General features: G+C 46.8%; 1 protein-coding gene and 1 long non-coding RNA gene across 2 annotated transcripts; one reads left to right on the top strand and one right to left on the bottom strand.

Moving 5' to 3' along the window:
- Positions 1-2030: 2030 nt before the first annotated feature.
- Positions 2031-15059, bottom strand: LOC142765867 (uncharacterized). The gene is made up of 3 exons (XM_075867672.1): positions 14823-15059; positions 14392-14605; positions 2031-2110 (listed from the first exon to the last, which is right to left on the bottom strand). Exons 1-3 carry the CDS (start codon positions 15042-15044, stop codon positions 2031-2033), a joined length of 516 nt encoding a protein of 171 aa, XP_075723787.1. The 5' UTR covers positions 15045-15059.
- A 7555-nt stretch (positions 15060-22614) lies between these two features.
- LOC142764782 (uncharacterized) lies at positions 22615-24741 on the top strand. Its single transcript, XR_012883879.1, has 4 exons — positions 22615-22756; positions 23667-23796; positions 23925-24100; positions 24689-24741. It is a non-coding gene; the product is annotated as an uncharacterized LOC142764782 (long non-coding RNA).
- Positions 24742-24966: the final 225 nt, after the last annotated feature.

The following is a 24966-nucleotide window of genomic DNA, read 5'->3' as shown; positions in this document are numbered from 1 at the left end:
CAAGCGCATTTGAAACCACGCAATATCTTTCTGCCATCCAGGCACAGCTCAAGCAAAGTACGCACAATACATCATGATGATGACACTAATGACGAAGAGCAAACGCATCCCAGACCACACATTCTCTTTCTGCCATCACGGCACAGCACATGCAAAGTGCTTTTTATACGTCATGACGATGACGCTGATGGCAACGAAGAACAAGCGAGTTCCAGACCATATATTATCTTTTAGCCATAGTGACACAGCACACGCGAACTAGACACTATACATCATGACGATGACGCTGATGGCGATGAAGAACAAGCGCGTTCCAAACCACAGATTCTCTTTTTGCCATTATGTCACAGTGCATGCAAAATACCCCCTATATGTCATGACGATGACCCTGATCATGGTGAAGAAGAAACGCGTTCCAGACCAGACATTCTATTTCTCCCATAGTCAATAGCGATCCGGAAAGCTTCCTTAACCACAAAAGGCCCGTGCAGAGTCAACCTTTATAACGACTAACGAAACAGCATTGCATATACAGTTCACACGTTTTGTCGCTCACTTGCATGTTCGAGTGAGCAAAGTATAAGGGGGATCATGATGAAACAAGCGCTAAAAATTACACACACTCAGAGACGACACAGACGAGTGCTTACTAGCAGCTGAAAATTTATTTCGAAGCGAACACTTATAAATGCATAACACGCATGTACGTCATTTCCATAAGGGGGATTCACAGTTGCATGAATTATCCCCCGGAGCTTTGTCCACGCATCATCAGTCTGTTCGAGGATTCGCTGTGATTTTTTTGCAAAGACCGCACAGGTGTTTCATATATACATCAAAAACGTTCGTTCATTCGTTCATTAATTATTTTATTTATTGATTATATCATTTTTATAGAGCATCTGTTGACACTTCTGCATACCGAAATTCCTCTCAAGCCTGACCCAAAGCACGCATTCTCAGCATGCACATCGCCTTTGCAGCGTAGGCGTCTTTGCAGCGTAATCGTCCGTGCGTCTACCAGGCCTGCTGGTAGACGCACAGAAGATTTCGCCTCCAAGTCGTCTGAAGCACTCAAGGAAATGTTTTAAGGGTGAAGTTCTTTTGGGTCAAGCCATGTCCGCGATCTGTCGCGACGTTTATTGAACTAGAGCCTGGAAACCTTGGTCTGTTGTGACACGCCGTGATGTTGGCGCCAATGACGATGAAGAACAAGCGCGTTTAAGACCACAAACTCTCCTGCCATCACTGTACAGTACCTACAAGGCCCTCACAGAGTTGGGTCTTATGAGGACCAACAAAAGAACAATGTATGTACTGTACCTATGCGCTGTCACTCATTTGCGTGCTCGAGTGGGCAATGCAGTACGTGGAATTTCACGGTTACACGAGTGATTCCACGGAGCTTCAATGATTATTCATCATTCGCTTTATAGACATGCTGTGATTTTTTTGTATTGCTGCACTTCTGGCAATGGTAACGGTGATCATACTACTTTAGATCTTGATAATGCAGGTTTCTTACTGAAATGTGGAAGTCTATCAATATTCGCATAGATATCTGTGTAAAGTTTTTTTTAACAATCATTACACGTCTGTGTTTCAGACATCGAAAACGTTTGTTTTAGGCACCGAAAAAAAGGTAGGTATCACAATGTTTTAGGTGCCGTGAATAGGCAGGCAAAACACATATTAGGACTCAAACGTCTTAATATGAAACATAGGCAGAATAAATTTTTCCTACTTGCGAATAATAAAAAAACACACACAAACACACACGTGACGTGTGTGATTCTGTATCTACGACAGAAATAAAAACAAATGGTAATGGTCATGATCGCACAAAGACGCCAACAGTTGAACGTAACTGCACAAGTTTTCCTTCCTGCACTGTACTAAAATTATGGTCTTTTCTTTTAAGCTTTAGCGTGGTGAGTCGGTTATTCACTGTTTAATTAACATGGTCCTGGGTTTCTTTTCTTTTAGGTATGGCTGAGAGAGGCAATGGAGGAGTGGCAATAGCCTGACAACTAAATGTCCAGAATGAATGGATGCCTCGGGTTGGCTGGGTAGAATTGTATATGGTCTTTTTCTTCCCAGCTGGTGAACACTGAAAAAAGTAAATTACACACAAGAGAAAACCTGTGTGCATATAACGATTTCTTTCTTTTCAACTTCGCTCTACTTTCCCCTGACGAATATTTGTATGGTTTTGAGATCCGCCAACCGTTCACGCCATGTCAGCACATCGGTTTATGGTAGCCGACGCGTCAGCCAGGGCCCAGGAAGTGCTGGGCAACATGAGTCCCGTAACTAGGGAACCACTCCGTCTGGGGCTTGTGTGCCGTGCAGGTCGTGCTAAATGAAAGTTGATTGAACATCTTGCCATTTCTTAATGCTATTAGTCGTTTCAGGGAATTTTGTTGAAATATGAAGGACTAGGTTGAAGCCAAGTTTTTAACAGTCATTATTGTCTGGTATAATGACTAAACGTCCCGAACTGCAGCTGATAGAAAATTATTAGTTTATTTTGTGTTCTCATAGGCACCGACTTCGAAAATGAAAAATCAGAACAGGAAGCGACAGGTCGAAACATTGCATTGGGATAATCAGCTAGGATGAACAGTGGAAGTGCCTCACACAGGCTGGCTGACGTTTCGATAGGAGTACCTATCTTTCTAGATTAGGTTAGGTTGGGTTAGGTTAGGATAGGTTAGGTTAGGCTAGGTTAGGTAAGATTAGGCCTTTGAGAGAGATAGGTCTTCCTCACGAAACGTCGACCAGCCTGTCTGAGGCACTTCCACTGTTCACCCTGATTTTCCCACGACTTCGAAAATAGGCATTTGTAGGCACTTAAAACATATTATAACTGTGACGCAAATCGGCCTTTATGGGCACTATAAAAAGATTGAAAAATGCCGTTCTTAACATCCCATTCATGCTCACACCCCAAGGTGTTGTTTCATGCATCTTGTTTTATGCATTCCTATCGCACCACCTTGGTTTGTGAGCATACCAAGGTGGTGCGATAATCCACTCGTAAATGGTGAGCCAGTCCTCCACGTTAGTGCCATCGGCGCCCGTGAAGATGGGTGGATCTCGGATCCTGGGGACAATGGGACAATGGAGTGGCATGGGAGGAGGCATTTGCTGAGAGGCGCCGTGGGACATGGTAGATTGCAGGGTACGTGAGCGCTATTCCAAGGGCATCGAAGGGGATCGTAGCACTCTCCACCGATTTGTTATGGCGTTTATTAGCAGGCACACAGCGAGTATACACAATGGCGACAGTAACGGCCAAGCACGGACTCTCAGCGCGAGCGGCATCCTTTTTGGGTAGACCCAGTAGAGAACACTTGAAAGTTTGACCCACTTCAGTTTTCGGCGGCTTCTCCACAATATATATATATATATATATATATATATATATATATATATATATACATACATACATATATATTGTCGTGGTACAGCGTGAACCAAAGGCAGGTAAACGTTGACACAGCGACTCTCAGCAGCCAACAGCAAGATCGCCTTCTTTATCCTCAATCAGCCAGAGCTCCACTACCTGGTGTACGCCAAATCCCCTTATCGTCGTTTTGGTCCACCAGTACACGCGCGTCATTTGCCCCCCCCCCCCTCTTAATGAGCATCGCCCCGATGCTAAACCAGTAGTGCAGTTGTTTTTCCTGTTCTTTAAGAAGTGTCTTGCGCAGTCACTACCTTTCATAAGGCTTCATGCGCACAACGTGAACTAGTTCAGGACGGTGCTGGCGACGCCTCGTACTATGTGAACTGTGGGGGACGACCTCGTAGGTAACATCACTCAGTCGTCGCAGTACTAGATATGGCCCAAAGTATCTCCTTAGGAGATTTTCAGAGAGTCCTCGTTTCCGTATGGGCGTCCAAACCCATACTCTGTCGCCGGTCTGGTAAACGACTGTTCTGCGGCGAGAATTGTAGCGGCTCGCGTCGTACTCTTGTTGTTGCTGGATTCGCAGGCGTGCTAGTTGTCTCGCTTCTTCCACTCGTTCTGTAAACATCTGGGCGTCCGGTTCAATGTCGTCGCATTCGTGCGCTAGCATCGCATCTAACATGGTTCGTACTTCCCTTCCGTGAATTAGGCTGAACGGGGTCATCTGGGTTGTTTCTTGCTTGGCAGTGTTGTATGCAAACGTGATATATGGCAAGATTTCGTCCCAATTTTTGTGTTCAACGTATACGTACATAGAAAGCATGTCTTCAATTGTTTTGTTCAGACGCTTTGTAAGCCCGTTCGTTTGCGGGTGGTAGGCGGTGGTCTTACGATGGGTTGTTCCACTCAGCATCAGGACTTGTTCCAATAGAGCTGCCGTAAATGCGGTTCCTCTGTCTGTGATTACGACGCTTGGTGCACCATGCCGCAGGACAACGTTCTCGATGAAAAATTGTGCCACCTCCGCTGCTGTACCTCTCTGGATAGCCTTTGTTTCAGCATAACGGGTAAGGTAATCAGTCGCGACAATAACCCAGCGGTTCCCAGCAGTAGAAGTAGGAAGTGGGCCTAAAATATCCATGCCAATCTGGTCGAATGGTGTTCTTGGAACATGCACGGGCTGCAGGAGGCCAGCTGGTTTAGTCGGCGGTGACTTCCGTCGCTGGCAGTCGAGGCAAGTACGAACATGGTGTTTTACGGCTATGGTCAGTCTTGGCCAGAAGTAGCGCTGCCGTACTCTGGCCAACGTTCTTGTGTAACCTAAGTGGCCTGAAGTCACCTCGTTGTGGCATGCTTCGAGTACTTCGGAGCGAAGGGCTGCTGGGATGACGAGCAAATACGCAGATCCTGTCGAAGAGAAATTTCTTTTGTATAGTACTCCGCTCCGTAAGCAGGATGATGACAGCGCTCTTACGAAAACAGTTGGTGCCTTCTGAGATCTTCCCTCCAGGTAATTAATTAGGGCAAGTAACTCAGGATCGCCACGTTATTGCTGTGCAATAGCGGTTGAGTCAAGCACACCGAGAAATGCTGTTTCCTCCTCATCGGATAGAGTTGCCGATTCAATGGGTGAGCGGGATAGACAGTCGGCGTCCATGTGGCGCTTTCCTGACTTGCGTACGACAATCATGTCGTACTCCTGCAGCCTGAGACTCCAACGCTCTAATCTCCCGGTAGGATCTTTAAGATTTGTCAACCAACACAGTGAGTGGTGGTCGCTGATGACTTTGAAAGGGCGGCCGTATAAATACGGACGAAATTTTGTGACCGCCCATACCACGGCGAGGCATTCCTTCTCAGTTGTGGAGTAATTGGTCTCGGCGCGTGTTAGCGTTCGGCTTGCATAGGGGATTACTCTTTCTGTGCCCTCTTGCAGCTGCACAAGCACAGCTCCCAAACCAATATTGCTGGCATCAGTGTGTAGCATCGTTGGGGCTTTCTCATCAAAGTGGGCAAGCACTGGAGGCGTCTGTAGTCGCTGGCGGAGGTTCTTAAAAGCAGCTTCCTCTTCGTTGCTCCATTGGAAAGCAACGTCTTCTCTCGTGAGGCGGGTCAACGGTGATGCGATGCGTGCGAAGTCTGCGATGAATCGCCTATAATACGCACATAGTCCGAGGAATCGTCGGACAGCCTTCTTATTAGTCGGCACCGGGAACTGTGCAACAGCTGCGATCTTTTCAGGATCAGGACGAACGCCTGCGTGACTGACAACGTGGCCAAGAAATTGCAGCTCTTCATAGCAAAAGTGGCACTTTTCAGGCTTCAACTTCAAGCCCGCAGACTGTATGGCTTGTAAAACTGCCTCAAGTCTTTTAAGGTGCTGGTCAAATGTTGCGGCGAAAACTACGACATCATAAAGATAGACCAAGCAGGTTTTCCACTTCAACTCAGAAAGTACGGTATCCATAAGTCTTTGAAAGGTAGCAGGCGCTGAACATAAACCAAAGGGCAAGACTTTAAATTCATATAATCCATCTGGTGTCACAAAAGCAGTCTTCTCGCGGTCTTTTGGGTCTACCACTATTTGCCAATACCCACTCCTTAAGTCCATCGATGAAAAGTAACGAGCATGTCAAAGTCTGTCGAGAGAGTCATCTATACGAGGAAGTGGATACACATCTCTCTTTGTCACCTGATTGAGTTTTCGGTAATCTACACAGAAGCGCAGGCGGCCATCTTTTTTTTAACGAGGACTACAGGTGACGCCCAGGGGCTTTTTGAGGGCTGAATGACGTCATCTTCTAGCATTTTGTCGACTTGCTCTTGTATCACTTCGCGTTCCTTTGCAGCAACGCGATAGGGGTTTTGGTGAATTGGTCTCGCCATGTCCTCGGTAATTATTCGATGCTTGGTGAGAGGCGTGCGGCCAACTCTTGATGTTGTCGAAAAGCAGTCTTTGAATTCGGCCAGTAGCTCAAGAAGCCTCTTTCGCTCGTTCTTAGGCAAAGCAGTGCTAACGTCACGAACTGGTGTTGAATCAAGTTTTGGTGCCTCGTAGACTACTGCCAAGCAGCCTTCTGCGTCAGTGATATCGTCGAAGTAAGCGACGGTCATGCCTTTTGGAAGGTGCCGGCGCTCATCACTAAAATTTGTGAGAAGCAAGTCCGTGCGTCCAGCGGCAACACTGACGATACCTCTTGCGACGGAAATGCCGTGTGTGAAAAGGAGAGAGGTTATTCGGTCTGCTACTCCTTCGCCGTCAAACTGGACAGCGGCTGCCACAGAAACAAGTGTGCATGACCGAGGAGGGAGAACCACATCGTCATTAGTTAGACGCAATTGGTTAGGTCGCGCCTGTGTACAATCAGGTGCGCCCGAACTGTTGCGGAATGTAATCAAACTGTCTGGGATATTGATGACGGTGCCGTACTCTCGTAAGAAGTCTATACCAATAACTAGATCCTTGACACATGTGGCGAGAACGACGAACGACGCAACGAAAGAAGAACCTCCTATGACAATTCTCGCTGTGCATCTTCCAGAGGGCATCGATAACTGACCACCTGCCGTCCTTATTTGAGGGCCTGTCCACGGTGTCTTCACTTTCTTGAGGTGGATGGCGATGTCCTGACTGATGATAGAAAAGTCGGCACCGGTGTCGACTAAGGCTGTTACTTTGTGGCCGTCAAGAAAATCACTCAGGTCAGCAGTCACAATGTCGTCGCTCTCACGTCTTGTCGGATTTACAGCGTCATGTCATGGGGGCATTTCGTCGTCATCTTCAAGGCCTGCAACCTCACCCCCGGAGGTCACCGTCCTCAGTTTCCCTGTCACGGGCTGGGTGACCTTCTTGCGTTTAGGTCCGCGGAGGTACGTCGGTGTGACGAAGGTGAATGAGCAGGAGAAGGAGAGCGGGATTGACCTCCCAAACTTGGCTGGCAGGTAGGTATTGCCTCCTCGTCAGAAGTACGGTATTCGTAAAAGTGAGAACGGGCTCCATGGAAAGAGGCGTCCTTCCGGCGTGGTATGTCTTCTTCGTTCGCACGTCGATCGTCAGACCATGTTCGAAGAGGGCCGAACGAATCACTGCGGTGCCAGCAATGACGGGCAATATGACCTGCACCTCCGCAGTTAAAGCATAGTGGACGTCGATCAATTGTGCGCCATGCGTCTGTTCTTCGGAGGGGTGGACGTCTGAGCCTCCCTTCTTGCGACGATGTCCATGGTGCTGCTGTGGACGCCTAGTGGTACGTCAGTTGGCTTGGCGATCGGCTCAGGGTCTGCTCTTGCCATGGTGACGTAGGAGCCGTCAGCACTGGGTGATATGGCGGCGATGTACCAGATGGTGAACGTCGCAGAGCATCGGCATAGCTCATGGGACGGTGCTCGTCACCAGGACCAGCGGTAGAAAATGCGTGGCGGATTTCGTCGCGTACCAATTCAGTGACGGACGCAACGGGGGTTTGAGCAACTGGATTCCGGAACTTTTGCAGTTCTTCGTGAACTATCTCCCTAATGAGGTCTCGCAGGGAGCTTCGATCCTCAGGTATGGCGGCAGTATTGATTGGGGAACTGCTAGACATTCGATGATACTGCCTGCATCGTTGATGGAGTGCCCGCTCGATAGCCGTAGCCTCCTTGATGAAGTCAACTACGGCACTTGGAGGGTGGCGCAGCAGCCCGGCGAAAAGTTGCTCCTTAACGCCGCGTATGAGGTAGGTCAACTTCCTATCTTCACTCATGTTCGGGTCAGCTCGACGAAAAAGACGAGTCATATTTTCAGCAAACATAGTAATGCTTTCATTTGGTTTTTGAACCCGTAGCTCCAACAGCTGCTGCGCACGGTCGCGTCGATCGACATTGGTGAACGTATCAACAAGCTGTTGTCGGAAGTCGCCCCAAGTTAACAGACTGGCTTCTCTGTTCTCATACCAAATTTTCGCACCGCCGTCAAGGTAGAAATAGGCGCGTGAGAGCTTTTCTTGTTCAGGCCATATATTAATCTTGGCGACACGCTCGTAGTGCTCAAGCCAGTCGTCCACGTCTTCATGGGCGCCGCCACTAAAGTGATAGGGAACCTGCGGTTGAAAGATGGTTACCTGTGAAGGCTGTGTTGGCGGGGGGCCTTGGGGCGCCGGTTGCGGACTGGCGTTGGCCATTTGGAGAGGTAATCGGCACTTGCGAGGTTCCGTGGAAGGCGTGAACTCTGGAGCGAGGCCTATCAGCCGCCGACTGAACCGGTGCACGGTAGTTGCAATGGGTGACAATGCGTCCGAGCTAGATGAACGGCTCCCAGTGGGGGTATGGAGCATTAGGTAGGGGTGCGTCCCAGCACTTCCACCAGTGTCGCGGTACAGCGTGAACCAAAGGCAGATAAACGTTGACACAGTGACTCTCAGCAGCCAACAGCAAGATCGCCTTCTTTATCCTCAATCAGCCAGAGCTCCACTACCTGGTGTCTGCCAAATCCCCTTATCGTCGTTTTGGTCCACCAGTACACACGCGTCAATATATATATATATATATATATATATATATATATATATATATATATATATATATATATATATATATATATATATATATATATATATATATATATATATATATATATACCTAAGAAGAATATACCTTAGGTATATACCTTCAAAGAAGTATATACCTAAGGGCTCGTTTTTCCGTCTTTTAACACAAGTGGTTTTTTATCCACTTTTCTTTCTTCTTATTTACATTCCTTGGCATTACTGTCTGTTAGATCTCATTAATATTGTGTTAAAACACGGAAAAACGAGCCCTCAGGTATACACTTCTTTCCCTTATTTCATTGAACGAGGGTCTCGTACTGGCAGACTTAGTGTGTTTAGGTTGTATAAGAGGGACAATTATTCAGCTGCCCACTCATAATAAGTTCACGTGCTACGTGACGCCAAACATGCGCATAAGAGTGTTTTCACACTCGCCGTTTGGCTTATAGATGGCGCTGACTGTCACTCCTACTTCTGCATTCCCATATAAACCCAAAAAAGTGGATGGAGGGAAGGCCGCTGTGGTAGCTCAGTGGTTAGAGCATCGAACGCTTTATTTGAAGGTCGTAGGTTCGATTCCTGCCCTCGGCTGGTTATTTTTTCATCCACTTTTCTTTCTTCTTATTTACATTCCATTGGTTCTAATAACTTCCCCTGTACATTCCTTGGCATTACTGTCTGTTAGATATCATTAATATTGTGTTAAAACACGAAAAAACGAGCCCTTTGGTATACACTTCTTTCCCTTATATATATATATATATATATATATATATATATGTGTGTGTGTGTGTGTGTGTGTGTGTGTGTGTGTAGCTTTTACATGTTTCTTCCTGTGTGCTTTGAAACGTCGGCAATGAAGTAAAAAATGGTCGATCGTCACAGTAAAAGCGCAAGGGAGATGACACCTGACCAGACCTGTATAAATAGAAACAGAGAGGTGAAATACGGCATCGAAATTTTCTGACGCACACTTCCAATTTGCGAGAGGGGCGCCATTTACTATTCTAAGCGGAAGAAAGATGAGCGTATTCTTGAACTGGTAATCTAATTTTCATGGAATCCTGAAGTAAAGAATGTTGACGAAATCGAGATTCAGTAACAAAACTGGTATCAGAACAATGCACATTACAGGACCACCACGCAAGAGTATCAGCCATTTCATTTCTAAATATGCCTCGGTGACCTGGCACCCACACCAACCGCACTGTACTTAAGGGTTTTGGTATTAAAGAAACAAAAGCATTTCAAGGGGAATACTCGAATGAAGAAGCTGAGGTTATGAATCCCATGCGGAAACCGAATCAGTAACAATAGCTGCTGCCGAATCATTGATTGAAAGTTTTTGTAGGGGCCCAAATAATGGCGAAAAGCTTTGCTTCAAATATAACAGTGTAATCCGGGAGACGTACTGAGAAGGACCAAGACAAGGTCTCTTAGATTTCACCTGCCTTCGCTTCCTCTTCACACATGAATGCATACGTAGCAATGACATTAAGAATTCTGATTTGATACAGATAGTCCTCTAATACGGCTTTTTAGGTAGAAATTTGGCATCAGAAGAGAATATATATTCTAATTCGATTTTGGTTGTTGGCAATGAGTCATTTGAAACAATGGTGCATATGTTAACATTTAAAGGTTCTAGTTGCTCTTTTACTAAAACAACTTGATACCTATGTACCTTAGACAAAGATGCTGTGTTGGGGGCTGGCTGGTCCCGACGAAGCAGAAGAAGAAGACGACCGACGGAGACGTAAGCAGCCGGCAGGGACGCCGACCAGCCCGAACACGCGGGTTGGTGCGAAGCGCCGAAGAGAAGAACAAAAACCGCACTCCACGGTTACCCAACGCACACTGATTTTATTTTACAGTCGCGTTGAAATCCTGGATTAAAGCCCCTAGATCTAGAAAGTAGCGACACTCTCCTCCGCGCGCGCGTTTTCCTCCTCAATTCTCCTCGGATTTCTCCCCTCTCCCGGCTGGCGCGGTGCGCACGGCACGCTGAACCCTCCACTGGCTCGCTGCAGCCGCATTAGATTCATTGCGCGCGCTTGTTTAATCGGCTCCTTGAAGCATTATACGAGAATATGTCCCTTAAGAAAGAGTCGTGACGAAAGTAGTCTTCCCATAGAACATTATGGCAGACATATTTTTTAAGACGATTCGATAAATACGAGCGGAAGCGCTTCGAAAAAATGAGCATACCAGCTGGCGGCTTAGCGGTTTACCTCTCCGTCGCCGCTTCGGCTGTCTGTAACGCGGATGTGTATTAAGCGCATGTAATGTAGGCAGCACATTGTATAGACGAGAACTTGATAAGTGCTGCAGTGTCGCTTTGTAAAATTCATGTTGTGTTGGCGAAAAGCAAGCATAGAAGTCACCGTGCGTGCCTGGCTTCCGTCACGATGAAACGACGAGATATTGCATTCCATTAACTTTGGGACTTACCTCAGTCTGTTAAAAAAAAAAGCAAAACCCACCGCTCAGATGGAAGCTTCTAAGACTATGTTACGCTATAATTAACTCACAGAATTCAGGATGTAAAGTTTATCAGAAGAGAGCCATTACGAAAAACGCGTACGTGGCTCTTTTTTTATATGAGCATACACGCATAATACATACATATACCAGATACATAACTTTGCTTCCGTGCGTATGGCTATTTACTTTACGGCTGCTGCCAAGATATCATTGAGCGGTTGTTAATTGACTTATTAAGACGAAAGCCTTAGCTGCCTCATCAAACGCGGAAATTGACCGTCGGCGACCCGCGTCGAAGGCGTCTCGCGTCCCGTGGCGTCGGTGACTATATATAGTGATGAAAAGGTCATCATCTGGTGACGTCACCAAACACGTCACAGATCGCCAAAATTTGTGACGTCCTGAGGCACCCCACCTGGTTTTGCATTGCCTCCGTGATCGGTACATCTTTGACAAAGCTACGACGCGATGTGATGACGTCATTATGTGACGCTACGTGACGTCCTTGTGACGTCATCATGACATCACGTAGCGTCACATGATGACGTCATCACATCGCGTCGTAGCTTGGTCAAAGGTGTACCGATCACAGAGGCAATGCAAAACCAGGCGGGGTGCCTCTAAACTTGGAGGTAGTGCAAAATCACGATAGGCGGAGAAAGCTTTGGAAGGGTGGCGGGGCAGCATCAATACACCTAAATACAATGGCTGAGAGGAAAAAGAAGATTGTTTTCGCCTTCGAGTCGTCCTAAATGAACGCATAAGGAACCCTGTGAGATGTTTTACTTTAGCCTAACCAACATATGTTCTTCTATATGCACGAAGGTCGAAGGAGTATAATCATTTGATTTTATTTAAAAGAATAATTGAATGAAAAATGCTACCGGTGTTACATAACTGATGGCATTGAACTACAAAATAATCAAGGCGGCGCGGAAGGTTCCGGACCGGACTGGTATGTGGTTCTAAAAATGTACTACTCTAGCTACGAAGTATTTCTCCTCGACTGAGAAGTTGTTTGTCGTTAATTTCTTGATCACAGTTTATCATATTAACTAAATTTTGAGGAATATGTAACTATGATTGCAATAGGAAGGTAGTTTTACTTGCCGTAAATTCACTGTGTCCAGTGAACCAAGAAAATGCATGTAGGCTCACTGTGCAGTTAGCTGAAGAAGAAAAGAAATTTCAGTAGCAACACGTTTGTTTTTGCGCAACAATGAAGAACCGCTCGTTGTAAGAAATTCGAAGCCAAGGCGCATGCTATTTACGCCCAAGATATCTCTACATGGGTTACATGAACAGCAAGACAGCTCTCATACAGTAAAGGTCTACCTACATATATATTGTTCAGAGGTACTGCGCATGCTACAAACGTCGTTATTCTAGCGCTACACACACAACGACGAAATAAATCGCATCTGCTGCAGGCGGGCACAATTGTCAGCGTATGTTTGCCGCAGCGACGTGCATGCTAACGCTTTTGCTTGCACACTTGCCGTTTGTAGCGGGGACTATTTCGATGCCTCGTTTCTGACAAGAATGTGAATTCGCAGTTTGGCATAGACGCCTACAATATCTTTAATGATTTCATGGCATGCAGGGAACAAGTCACGATGGAAATGCTTCTAGGGACTGCAGCCTGAAGTTCTACAGCGGTCACAGTGTTTTTTATGAGTGCCTCTCTGTTGCTTCTGAATAAGTTTTCCGTCACCTTGAGAATCTCCACGACAGCAGGCGAAGGGTTAACCAGCGCAAGGCCCGACTCTGATAAGTTCTTCAGTGAGATTAATTTTGCTGGTGCCTTATCGCTGACGAGTGCGGCGCGGCAGTTTTCACAGTGCAGCCGTTTCCGCAGTTTGGATACAACATACCCTGCCAAGTATTCTATCGACTGATCTGCTTCACTTGTTAGATCGAGTAGGTCATCTGGAAGTTGCACTTGCTCCTGACCCTCATTGTGCGGCTGGTCTTCAAGGGATAACAGCATAAACGCTCCATCATCCGAATAACTGGCGTTCTTGCTCGGCCTTAAGAACTGTGCTAACGTAGCACTCCTCAGACTGCACTTGAATTCATACAATCTCGGAATGGGGTTTTTCGAGCGCAGGGTTGAAAACAAGTTCTCAAGTGGGTCCTGGCTGAGTCTGCTCAATAAGAAATAGCTGAAGTTATACTTGTCAAGCATCGTAGATTGAAGATGTAATGCAGTCAATGTGGCGACAGTGATGCCGGTCTGTATTGGCTTCCAAGGTGCATTTGTCGGAGCCCCTATAGAAATCTTTGAGAATAAGTCAACAATTTCAGTAAGGAACTTAACAGCTTCACCATAAGCTGCTTGCACTGAATGGCTAAACGCCAGTTTACTAGTCCTTGATGTCATTAGCCTAAACCACCGAAAAACGGTCGAAATGAACCAAGCCGTAGTCAGTGCGTCCTTGCTAATCTTACCATTTTCAACTAACATGTGCAATCCAGCAGATGTATCGTTATGAAATAGACTGTATGCGAATTTCACTTTCATTTTGTCATAATGGTCATAACACAAGACGAGTTAAGGTGAGGAGCAAGCTTGATCTCACTTTTTTTCATCGTGTTCAATAAGTTCTTTCACATAACGAAGATCAACACAGTTTGTAGGCAGTTGATGCATTTTCACGATGTCATCGGGAAGGTAAATAGCCTGGCCTCTTGTCAGGTGATTTCTAAGGCTCTTCAAAAGGTGAGGCACATCTGGCATAAACCACAGTCGCCTTGACTGATCACAAGGGTGAACACAGCTTGTCGATGGCCGGCTATACTTTCCTGCACGAATACCGAACAGTCGCCATAATGCCAGATTTCCGCCACCCATATCGGATACTAGCACATGAATTTTTAATCCGAGCGACTCACAAGCCGTTATTATCTTAATCAATTCACTTCTTAGGCTGTTCGCGTCAAACGAATTTCCAGTTAAATGATGACCAATTGTCTGCTTCCACCTAGATGAGAATCCCCCGAGCATAAAAACTAAGCCGTGGGTAGCAAGACAGTCGTCTGGGAGCGATCCGTCGGCCAGTGGTAACGTAGGAGCTCCCATCACATTACAGCAGGAATGGTCATATACGAGCCCTGGTGTAATCTGCATCTCATCGATCATCAACGAAGCATGGCGTTCTTCAGGTTGCATAAGGTTGACCTGCACAATGGAATTACCAGACGAAGAAAAAACAAGTCATTTTACAGAAGTTTTAGTAGATTAGAAAGACATGTGTCAAGTTATAGCAATGGGCCAAAATAATTTTCCCCCGAGAAGTTCCAGACGTAACCCCAGGTTCAAGTATCCAGTATTTGTGTTTGCTACTATTTGCTGACACAGAAAATTTGGTGATGCAAGCGTTTTACCCAAGCCATACCTTCGCCCTTAGAGGCTCCAGTATATCTCTCAGTAATCCAGGTCGAAACTTGACGTGCTGAATGTGGCGCTGAAGCGTACGGTCCGACGGGAGTGGATATCCGAACTCCCTCAGGAGTCCGTATCCTCGGGAACCGCACGCCAGGCGCAGCTGCAGCGATTTGACGAGTGTGCCTGCTTCCCATCGCGCTCCCTGCGCGGACAGTCGTTCCATCGACCTCATTTGGTCATCATTAAAAAGTCCTTATAGCCTTTTCTTGATTTCTTCCTTTTCTTCTTCGCTTTTAAGATACCTCTTCCTAGCGAGCGCCAGTTTCCTCACGGTAGCTTCCTGTAGACGTTCGAGCTCCGCAATTCGTCCCTGGATTGCTTCTTGGCACGCTGAAAGCAATTCAGACGTAAGCCCTCAATATCACATGTTACAAATTAGGATAAGTCTAAGTGTTCAACAGCTCGTCTCTTACAAGTGTAAAGCACAGGTCGTGCAGTACTGGTTGCGTTCATCGCCGGTTGACATGTAGTTCCAGGGAAGCCTGTTTGGATGGTGAAATGTCAATGCTTAGACCCCAAAATCAAAAAAAGCAACGTTTGGTTTACCATTATCAACTGCTGCAATATCTTGAGTTGCGTTGCTGCTGACCTCAGGGCTAAATCTGTCATGGGCTGCACATGAAAAGGACAGGTGGAAATGTTTTTGAGAAACAAAATTACGGTGGCATTCCACACAAATCATTCAGGCGACTCTTACAGGAGTTGTCGTGGACGATTTCAAAAGGAGATTCCACCAACTGGTTAACTTCGTTTTCGCAAACTTCGTTAACTTCGGGCTCTGCTACCTCTGCAGAAGAAGCGGAGCCAGCAGAGTCTGCCGATGCTGGGGAGCTACACTGATTTTCAGCAAACGCTCCTTGTTTGCTTGTGGTATGCTCCAGTACGGATTCCTCACCTATTGTGATACAACCAGAATACGCCCACATGTATTACAAACCCGCTGAATCACGTAATTCAAAGAAAGGTCAAATCACAAGATGGACACTCGCAACAGAACTCGTGCTTTTTATGAAATACTTTCGGCGCTTCGGCGTCGAGCGTCCCTCCATAGTTTACGTGGCTTTCTGTAACAGGAATTCAAAACTACAATGACTTTTCTGCTACACTTTGACATAATTATAAAGGTTGGATTGAGATCGAATCATCGTGCTTAGGTATATGGCAAAAAACTACAATATTTTCCGCATTTCAGCGCCGTGTGTGTATTCTTTAATCACCATTCAGTGTGATGGTCTGATTTCGAACAACAGTATTTCTCCGTCACTTGTGTTCCATTATGTAGTTAAGATACGCATTAGAATGCTATATTTAATAAGGGAACGTCACTGAAGAGTGCCTTACGTTTTTTTGAGCATTTCTTGCGAATTTCCAACCTCTTTGACGGGGTTTTTGTTCTTTTGGCGGCGGCCGATGCGAGAACAAAGTAGGAATTGCGTTGGGCTTCAATTTTTTCAGTCCATGGGCTTCCAATACTTTCGGCTCAAACTGATCATTGGTGAAATGGAGCTGAAACATGACCGTGATATATGAGTATACGCATAGTAACAAACACATCTCAAACACATCTCTCCCATTCGAATTCGTTTTCACTCTTGGAGTAAAAAACGGTGCAAGCATGCACATTTTTATTACACATGCAACAAAAACGAAACGTCATTTACCTACTTATATATTAGGGTCCAAGCCTTCGAAACATGAAGTGTACGTAAACAACAACAAAATACTATAACCGTATTGAAACTTTGTAAAGATACAGACAGCACGCAACAACAGTAAACGAGTTCCTGACTACACAAGTATCCAGCCCAAGGTTCACGAACACACAAGCACGCAAGCACACACGAACGCACGAGCGCTCGCACACAGATACACACTCGCACGCACATACATACACACAAGCACAAACGCACGCACATGGAGGCGCACACGTACACGCACACACATACGTGCGCATACGTACATGCACACGCGCGAACGCAGACGCGCAACACGGAGCACATGCAGCACAACACACGCAGAACACAGCTCACGCAGGAGCACGCATACACACGCACACACATACACCGGCGCGAATACACAGACAAACGCACGCACACACGTCTGCACACGCACATACACACGCGCGAATACAGACGTACAGAAAAGCGCGAACACGCAGGCGCACACATGCACACACATACGTGCGCCCACACGTACACGCACACACATACGTGCACATACGTACATACACACGCCCGAATGCAGACATGCGCAACACGCAGCACAGCACACGCAGAACACAGCACACGCAGGCGCACGCTTACACACACACACACACACACACACACACACACACACACACACACACACACACACACACACACACACACACACACACGCACGCACCGGCGCGAATACATAGACAAACGCACGCACACACGTCCGCACAAGCACATACACACGCGCGAATACAGACGTAGAGAAACGCGCGAACACACAGGCGCACACATACACACACACATAAGCGCGCATATGCAGTCGCATACATACACACACGCATACACGCAGGCGCACACATGCACACACATAAACGCACACCCGCACGCACACACACACACATGCGTAGGAATTACACACGTTAATTTACAAATTACACACATTAAGAAAACTAACGCACGCGCTAAAACACAAGAAAACTATCTCAGGGCACAGAGAATTACAAAAAAAGCTCAGCGACTAATTCAGACCCAGCTATATCCATATTTATATGTGCTCGCTATTAAACTGAACGGAGAGTACAGCGATGCAAAGAGCATTAAAATCTTCGTACGACTTTATCTAGAGATTTAACGAAATCGGTAACACTAACCTCGCAAAGAACGACGTGTTTAGAAGGGGCGAAGTCCTTTCTCCCGATGTTGTGGATCCACTGCTTTCTGCGCACGGCATTCCTATTCCTATCTCCTCGGGGGATATAAAATAATCTTACTCCTTTCTCTGACCTGCTGCTGCACTGATACGCGCAACAGCCAGGCATTGCCACGAAAAACGAAGCTCACGATTCTACGCAAAAAAAAAACACACGTTCAGAGCGGCAGGGCTGGCGTGGCGCCTGGAGGGTTCATGGCGTGCGTGATTGACGAAAAGCGCGCGAAGTTTGCTTGCGCGCGCTTTTCGTGACGTCAGGGTCATCTGACTGGGCGGTATCGCCCGCCGCAGCCATTCAGCGCTTGGGATGCGCGGGCTCCGCGAAAGAGGGGGTGAAAAAAGAGGAGGTTGCCGGCGCGCCAAAAGAGTGCCGGCGTGGATAAAGGAGCGTCGCTACTTTCCAACATCTAGGGGCTTTATCCTGGATGCCAGAGCGGCGCCCCCTGGCTTCCTCACATGTCATTTCGAAACCGAAACCTAGAACACATCATCCCCTCCTCGAAAGAAGTACACCTATACACTGTTTATATTAATACATGATCGATGTACGTTAGAACACATGAAAATTCAGGGCACGGCACACCGAACTCACACACTACGAGTCCTGAAAATGCACTGAAAAACAAAAAAAATGTACATAACTGTTCGAAACAAGAGTTCTACGTCACGTAGTCTTCGAACCGACGCGGCTTCTGCCGCTTCCGCTTAGGGCGGGCCCTTTTGGGTGTAGAATCAGGTGTCTCTGCACCTTGGTCACTTGTGCTCTGATGTGACACATCAAGAGTAGTGTAAGATTGTGAAGGCTCTGAACGAGCGTTAAAATTCGCGGTCTCATCAGAGCTCGCAACATGAGCTTCGGAAGAATTTTGCGGACCGACGTCCGGTTCAACGGTTTCAGCCGTATTTGAATGTTCGAAGTGAACCGTAAGACTTGGTGTACTTGAACCAGCGACACCGACTGGTAACTCCTCTCCCCTTGAAAAAGAAATGCCTGTACATGGAGGCCACATGTAATAATCTGATGGATAGTTGAAAGGCGCAGACGGAACGTGATGGGGAAGACTTTTAGGTGTTGAAGGCGAATCCGTATGAAAAATAACAAGGCGCGAAGCATTCCAGATCTTACCATCACTTAAGCGAAACGAAGTGGGGCTAACCTGGCCCAAGACTTTGTAAGGACCCCGATACTTGGGGCGCTTGCCTGGCACACGAACTTTGACTAGATCGCCAATGTGAACTTTGGACTGCTTTGCACCTCGACGGGTGTCGAAATACTTTTTCATCGCTTGTTGTTGAGAAAAAACTCTGGTATGGATTTGATCAGGAGAAGACACTGCTATGTTACGAGGCAAAAAGACTATGTCGAGAGCAACTCGCGGTTGCCTACCGTGGAGAAGTTGAGCAGGAGACACTCCAGTGGTGCCTTGTGGTGTGAACCTGTACGAAGGTAAACATTCAGTCAAGACTTGCTTGAGGGGACGGTGCTCTAATTGGGCGATCTGGATATGTTCCTTCAGAACGCGATTAAAGCGCTCGATTTGCCCATTTGATTAGGGATAGAAAACTGATGACCTCAAGTGCTGAATTCCTCGTTGTGAAAGAAAAGCCTCGAAATGTTGGGACTGAAACTGTGGACCATTGTCCGTAACTATGGCATAAGGAAAACTTTCCCGGCTGAAGATTGAAGACAGAAATTCAATGATGACCTCAGAAGTAACCGTATGTGTGAAACAAAGCTCTGGCCATTTTGAATGGTAGTCGATGAGAGAAACAATGAGCCGGAAATTTTGCGGAACATTATGCAAAAGACCGATGATGTCCATGCCGAGTTTCTGCCAAGGCCGATCAGGCCATTGGACTGGCTGCAACGGAGAAAATGCAGGTTTGGCAGACTTGTCAGCTGCCTGACATATATGGCAGTTGTATACTGCATGCTCGACCTGCTTGTCTAAGGCTGGCCACCAGTACCTGTCTCGGAAATTCTGTTTGGTGCGGACAATGCCTGGATGGGTCTCATGGGCAAGCTGTATTAGCTTGTTACGGAAAGAAGCAGGGGGAATCATGCGTTCATCGCGAAAAAGCAAGTCCTCGACACAAGACAGTTCCTGTCGGACTGCGAAGTAAGGCAAGAATTCAGAAGCAAGAGCACATTTGGAAGGACATCCTTCACGTAAATATTTGAGAACTTGACACAAAGTGGAATCTGCAGCTGTAGCTGCCTGAAGCTCAGCTTTAGTAATGCAGGAGGTAACTAATGAAACAACTTCCTCATCCCGCTCTTCCGGTATCTGAAGAGGAAGACGTGACAGTGCGTCAGCAACCACGTTATTAGAACCCTTACAATATTGAACACTGAAATTATAATACATGAGTTTGGCACACCAACGGGAAATGCGAATGGGGCGGTGGCCTTCGGATCCTGCAGAAAGAAGAGCAACTAGTGCTTGGTGATCTGTACGTAATGTGAAGTGCCGGCCCCACAAGTAAACATGCCATTTCTCACAGGCAAAAAGACACGCGAGAGCTTCACGCTCTCCTACTGAATATCTGCGTTCAGCAGGGGTCAATGTACGAGATGCAAAAGCGATAGTGATCAGCTGATCACCTCTGAGTTGTTGAAACACTGCTCCCAGTCCAACATCGGAGGCATCCATTGTGATGACGATGGGAAGCTTCTCATTGAAAATACTAAGGCTGGCTTTGAGGCCAGTATTGACTTAACTCGAATGAAGCTCTGCTCAGCTTCAGCTGACCAGTTAAAAAGCTGTGCTTGACGAAGTAGAGTACGCAGTGGTTCAACAACATCAGCATATGAGGGACAAACTTGGCATAATAACCAACAAGACCTAAAAAAGATTGCAAGTTTTTGGCATCAGTAGGCCGTGGGGCATTGACAATGGCCTGAACTTTGGATTCAACAGGTGTCAAGCCGCGGGAACTGACATTATGTCCTAGAAATTGTAACTCATTCACAGAAAAAATGCACTTGTTATTAAGTTTTATACCACATTCACTGATGTGGTTGAGAACAGTATGCAAGTTAGCATCGTGCTCTTCGCGAGTACGTCCCCACACCAAAATGTCATCCAAGTAACAAAAGGTGCCATTACAATCCTTAAGAATAGTTGACATCATTTTCAGAAACACTGCAGGAGCACATGCAAGCCTGAAACACACGCGGCGAAACCGAAACAAGCCTTCGTGTGATACAAATGTGGTTAAGTCTCTACTGCACTCAGAAAGTTTAACTTGGTGATAAGCGGACGCGAGGTCCAGCTTGGAGAAACATACCGCTCCGGAGAGCTGATGAAGCAGTTCTTCAATGTGAGGAAGTGGAAACCCGTCTACGATGATTGCCTTGTTCGGTTCTCGTAAGTCGACGCATAGTCGAAGGGATCCATCTTTTTTTCTTGACGACGACCAGTGGAGAAACCCAGTTGGAAGCAGAGACAGGCTCGATGATTCCGCTGGCTTGAAGGCGAAACAGTTCCGCAGAGACTTGCTCACGAAGAAGAAGAGGAATGCGGCGCAGCTTGGCACACACAGGGCACACGCCTGCTCGACGCATCACTTTATGCACAAAACCACGCACACAACCCAGTTCATGGGTGAACAGGTGGTGGAATTCAGAAGGCGCGTTGGCCGGAAGATCATCTTGGGCGTCGACTTGAGCACACGTCATAGACGCACCGACGATGTTGATGGACAAAGTCCTGATGGCATCACGTCCCAAAAGCGAGCTTCCATTGGCAGTTACATAAAAAGTAATGGAAGCAGTGCGACTGCGATAGGAGACCTGAGCTGTAAAACGACCTAATATATCAATCGTTTCCTTGGAATATGTTTGTAGAACGACGTGTGAAGGCAAAAGCCGAATGTTGGAAAAATGACTATGAAAGTCAGCGGCACTGATTAAAGAGACTGAGGCAACAGTGTCCACGAGAAATGACAAGGGCACATGGCCCACTGAAGCTACAATGCTGGGCTCGGGCGTAGTGTGGAGACCATCCACATTTAAAACAGTGACCGTATTGGTTTGTGCAGTGCTTGAAGGAGCAGACGAAAAAACTGGTTCAGGAAGATTTGCTGGACGGGAATTGCATACGGACTGATAATGTCTGATTTTTCCGCACGCAAGACAAGTGCGGTTTCTCGCGGGACACTGCGCAAAATTGGCTAAATGCCGAGCCGATACGCAACGAAAGCAATGCGCGGTTGCGCTTGGAGAAGAAAATTGCGAACGCAAGTTAGGAGCTCGGTGCTGTTCCTGAAAACCGGATTTTGCCGGAATGGGGTCGCCATATTGCCGGCTTCCTCGCCCCCGCGACGCAGAGAGGCCGCCATGTTGGCTGCCACGAAAGCACTGTGCAGGCGGGTGTCCATGTTGGCCGCCACGCCGAGACGAAGGGCCGCCATGTTGACGCATCCCGTGAAACAAAAAGCCACCGCCTTGGCCCCCCGCAGCAGAAAGTTGCTGCACTGAATGCGGAGCGAATTGCTCCAACTGGGAGCGAATAAGCTCGTCCTCTCGCGCAATCGAGAGGGCTTCGGATAATGAAATGGAGGAGCCCTTTTGAAGCATGCGGCAGCGGACGTTTTGCGAGGCTACCCCGGTCATAGAGAAAGAAGAAAACAAGAGCGGACACTCCGCGAAACCTGGCCTCAGGAAGTGCGTCACGACTACGTAACGAACTAGTGCTCTCACCAAACGTCAGAGGGCACAAGCGCAAAAAAAAACAGTTATAATCAATGCAACAGAATCATTTTTACAAAATAATAATTATACGCCCCAATTTGGTATGTTCTTTATAAATAAAAACAATTTATTCAACACACCTTACGCGATTATTTTTCTTCAGCCGTACTGTCATAAACACCATCTACCCAGCGACAAGCCCATGCATGACTGACAGCGAGAAGCTTTCGTCGCTTTCGTCAACGTCGGCTGCGTCGGCGTTTTCGTGCGTGAGATAACAGGTGAGGCACGTTTTCAAGCGAAGCTTGTTGAATGACATGTTGTTGGTCTTGTTGGGTCATTTTTTCAGAAAGCGGTTACACTTGCGCGAATAAGACACCATGCAATAAACATAGAAAGATGCACACACACACGTTCCGCTTCGAGTGTGCGAGTTTGTTTCTCACGTGGCGTCTCATTCACGCAGTTGTAACCTTTTTCTGAAGCTTGTAAGGACTGGAAGGTTCGCTAAAAAGAAAGTTTGTGGCTCTATGTGGCGGCTAGACGGGAACATTGTGCAACGTATGCAGTATAGCAAAGGCGGCACGGCGTCAAGCCGAGGCGACGCGTGCTGCTTCTGCCATGGACGCCAGCGTCTGTGCGCTGAGCGTAGCTGGACAGCTAGGTCATAGGCTCGGTGCAAAATATTGAGAAGCATTCGCTGGGCCTCGCATGCTTCACGACGCGTTTCCCGAAGGCTCGGAACACGAATAATTCTTGGTGTGCCGGAGGCAAATCTGGACTAGCCAAGTGGCCATCATCTTCGTTTTTTCGCTAGCCTTGTGCCACTAGTGCAAGCTGCTCACAAATTTTTTGACGTTTGCAATACAATTTTACCGCATAAATTTCAACTACGATTTTTCTTCCCAAGGTACTGCTGATACTGCGTACGTACGAAGGTATTCTAAAGTTCCCAGGCCACGATACCATTGCATTACAAGGGATAGCGGCCTGGAAACTTCTGAAGGTCTTTGTACGTGGTCTTGACGTATATCTTCGCAAGTCAGAGTTTTATGGGTCAGAGATGTATCACTGGTTTTGTATTGTGCATCGATTAGCTAATCATTCAAAGGGGTTTGTTGGTACACTTATGACGTGCACATATCTATTTCGTAATTTGACAGCGAAGCATCCACTTACTAACATTTTCAGACCGCGCTGACGCCATGCCGTCCGGCGGTCCAAGCTACGGCAGCTACTGCTGTGTATCGTGGTGCTTCAACAATGGCAGAACCCACAAGAAGCCTGGGACGAGTTTCTTCCGCATACCACGGGACGGCAGGTGTGTTAAAGCTTTTGTATGGTTTGCATGTCTTAGGCTTACTGTTCGTACTTGCTCAGTGAGGGTAACAATAAAAAATCACTATTCAAGCACTTCCCCTTTCAGCTGATAGTTCATTGCCAATGCAGGATGAAAGCATGGATGCAGTATGCTGGACGCGATGATCTCCTTAGTAAGCCGGCCAGCCTATTGAACGCAACGTACAGGGTTTGTAGCGACCATTTTACTGCTCAAAGTTTCATGGACCCTGGGCACACAAGGCTTACAAGAATGGCTGTTCCCAGTGTGAAACCAGCTGCACCATGTAAGTGATTGACTGAAACTCAAATGTGTGCAATAGCAGCCACTTTTATTGAACCAGTGGCGACAGTTAACCGTGAAGATCGTTGTAGCCGATGGAGAAGCCTCACTATAGAAGTAACACTTGGAAAGTCTTAAATTTGGTGAATTGTGGGCTATTACCTTCCTAACAGCAGCTTTACATTTCTGTCGTTTTTTGATGCTCTTGACCTGCGCGACTTGTTTTAAAAGACTTTAAAGGGCTATTTCACGTTATCTTCAAGCCTGAGTGCACATGTACGTATACCTTTGATCAGTGAAAGCTGCCACTGTTGATAATTCCAAAAATGAAAAATTACTTGTTTCCTAGTTGGTGCCTTCTCTTTTCTTCCACGTTCGACCAATTTATGCGTTTGAAAGAGCTGTTTAAGTTTCCCCATGCTAAAAGCTTTGTAACTTGTACCAACTGCACATATATGCAGGTTCTCTGAGCGTTGCTTCAAGTAGTGACTGTGACATGGCTGCAGAAGCGGCACTGCAAGGTGCGGATGAGCTTCAGTTTGTGTTATTTTAAGCCTCTTACTGATACATTGTTGTAATTTAATTTCTTCAGGACCTGCGGTAGAGGCTTCAAAAAGCGGCTCCCACACATTGAGGTGCCCCGATGCATAGGGTGCGTTCAGTGTCACGATTTCTTTTTTTTACCGAAATTGACTGTCGACCAAACCTCTGCAGGTGGCAGCTCCCTTGTAGCTGGTGAAAGAATTTCCGCTGACTTCGTCTTGCCGGAGAAAACCTTAACCAGTCATTCAGCTGACACAAAAGGAACTTGTGTGACCGGTAAGTTGTATGTTCACTTCAACACCAGAGTGGATTGATATAGAGACTTCC

Source organism: Rhipicephalus microplus, chromosome 6 (assembly GCF_043290135.1).
Source record: "Rhipicephalus microplus isolate Deutch F79 chromosome 6, USDA_Rmic, whole genome shotgun sequence".
Taxonomy (NCBI): domain Eukaryota; kingdom Metazoa; phylum Arthropoda; class Arachnida; order Ixodida; family Ixodidae; genus Rhipicephalus; species Rhipicephalus microplus.
The sequence above is the reverse complement of the archived record's forward strand: the minus strand, read 5'-3'. Positions and strand labels throughout refer to the sequence as shown.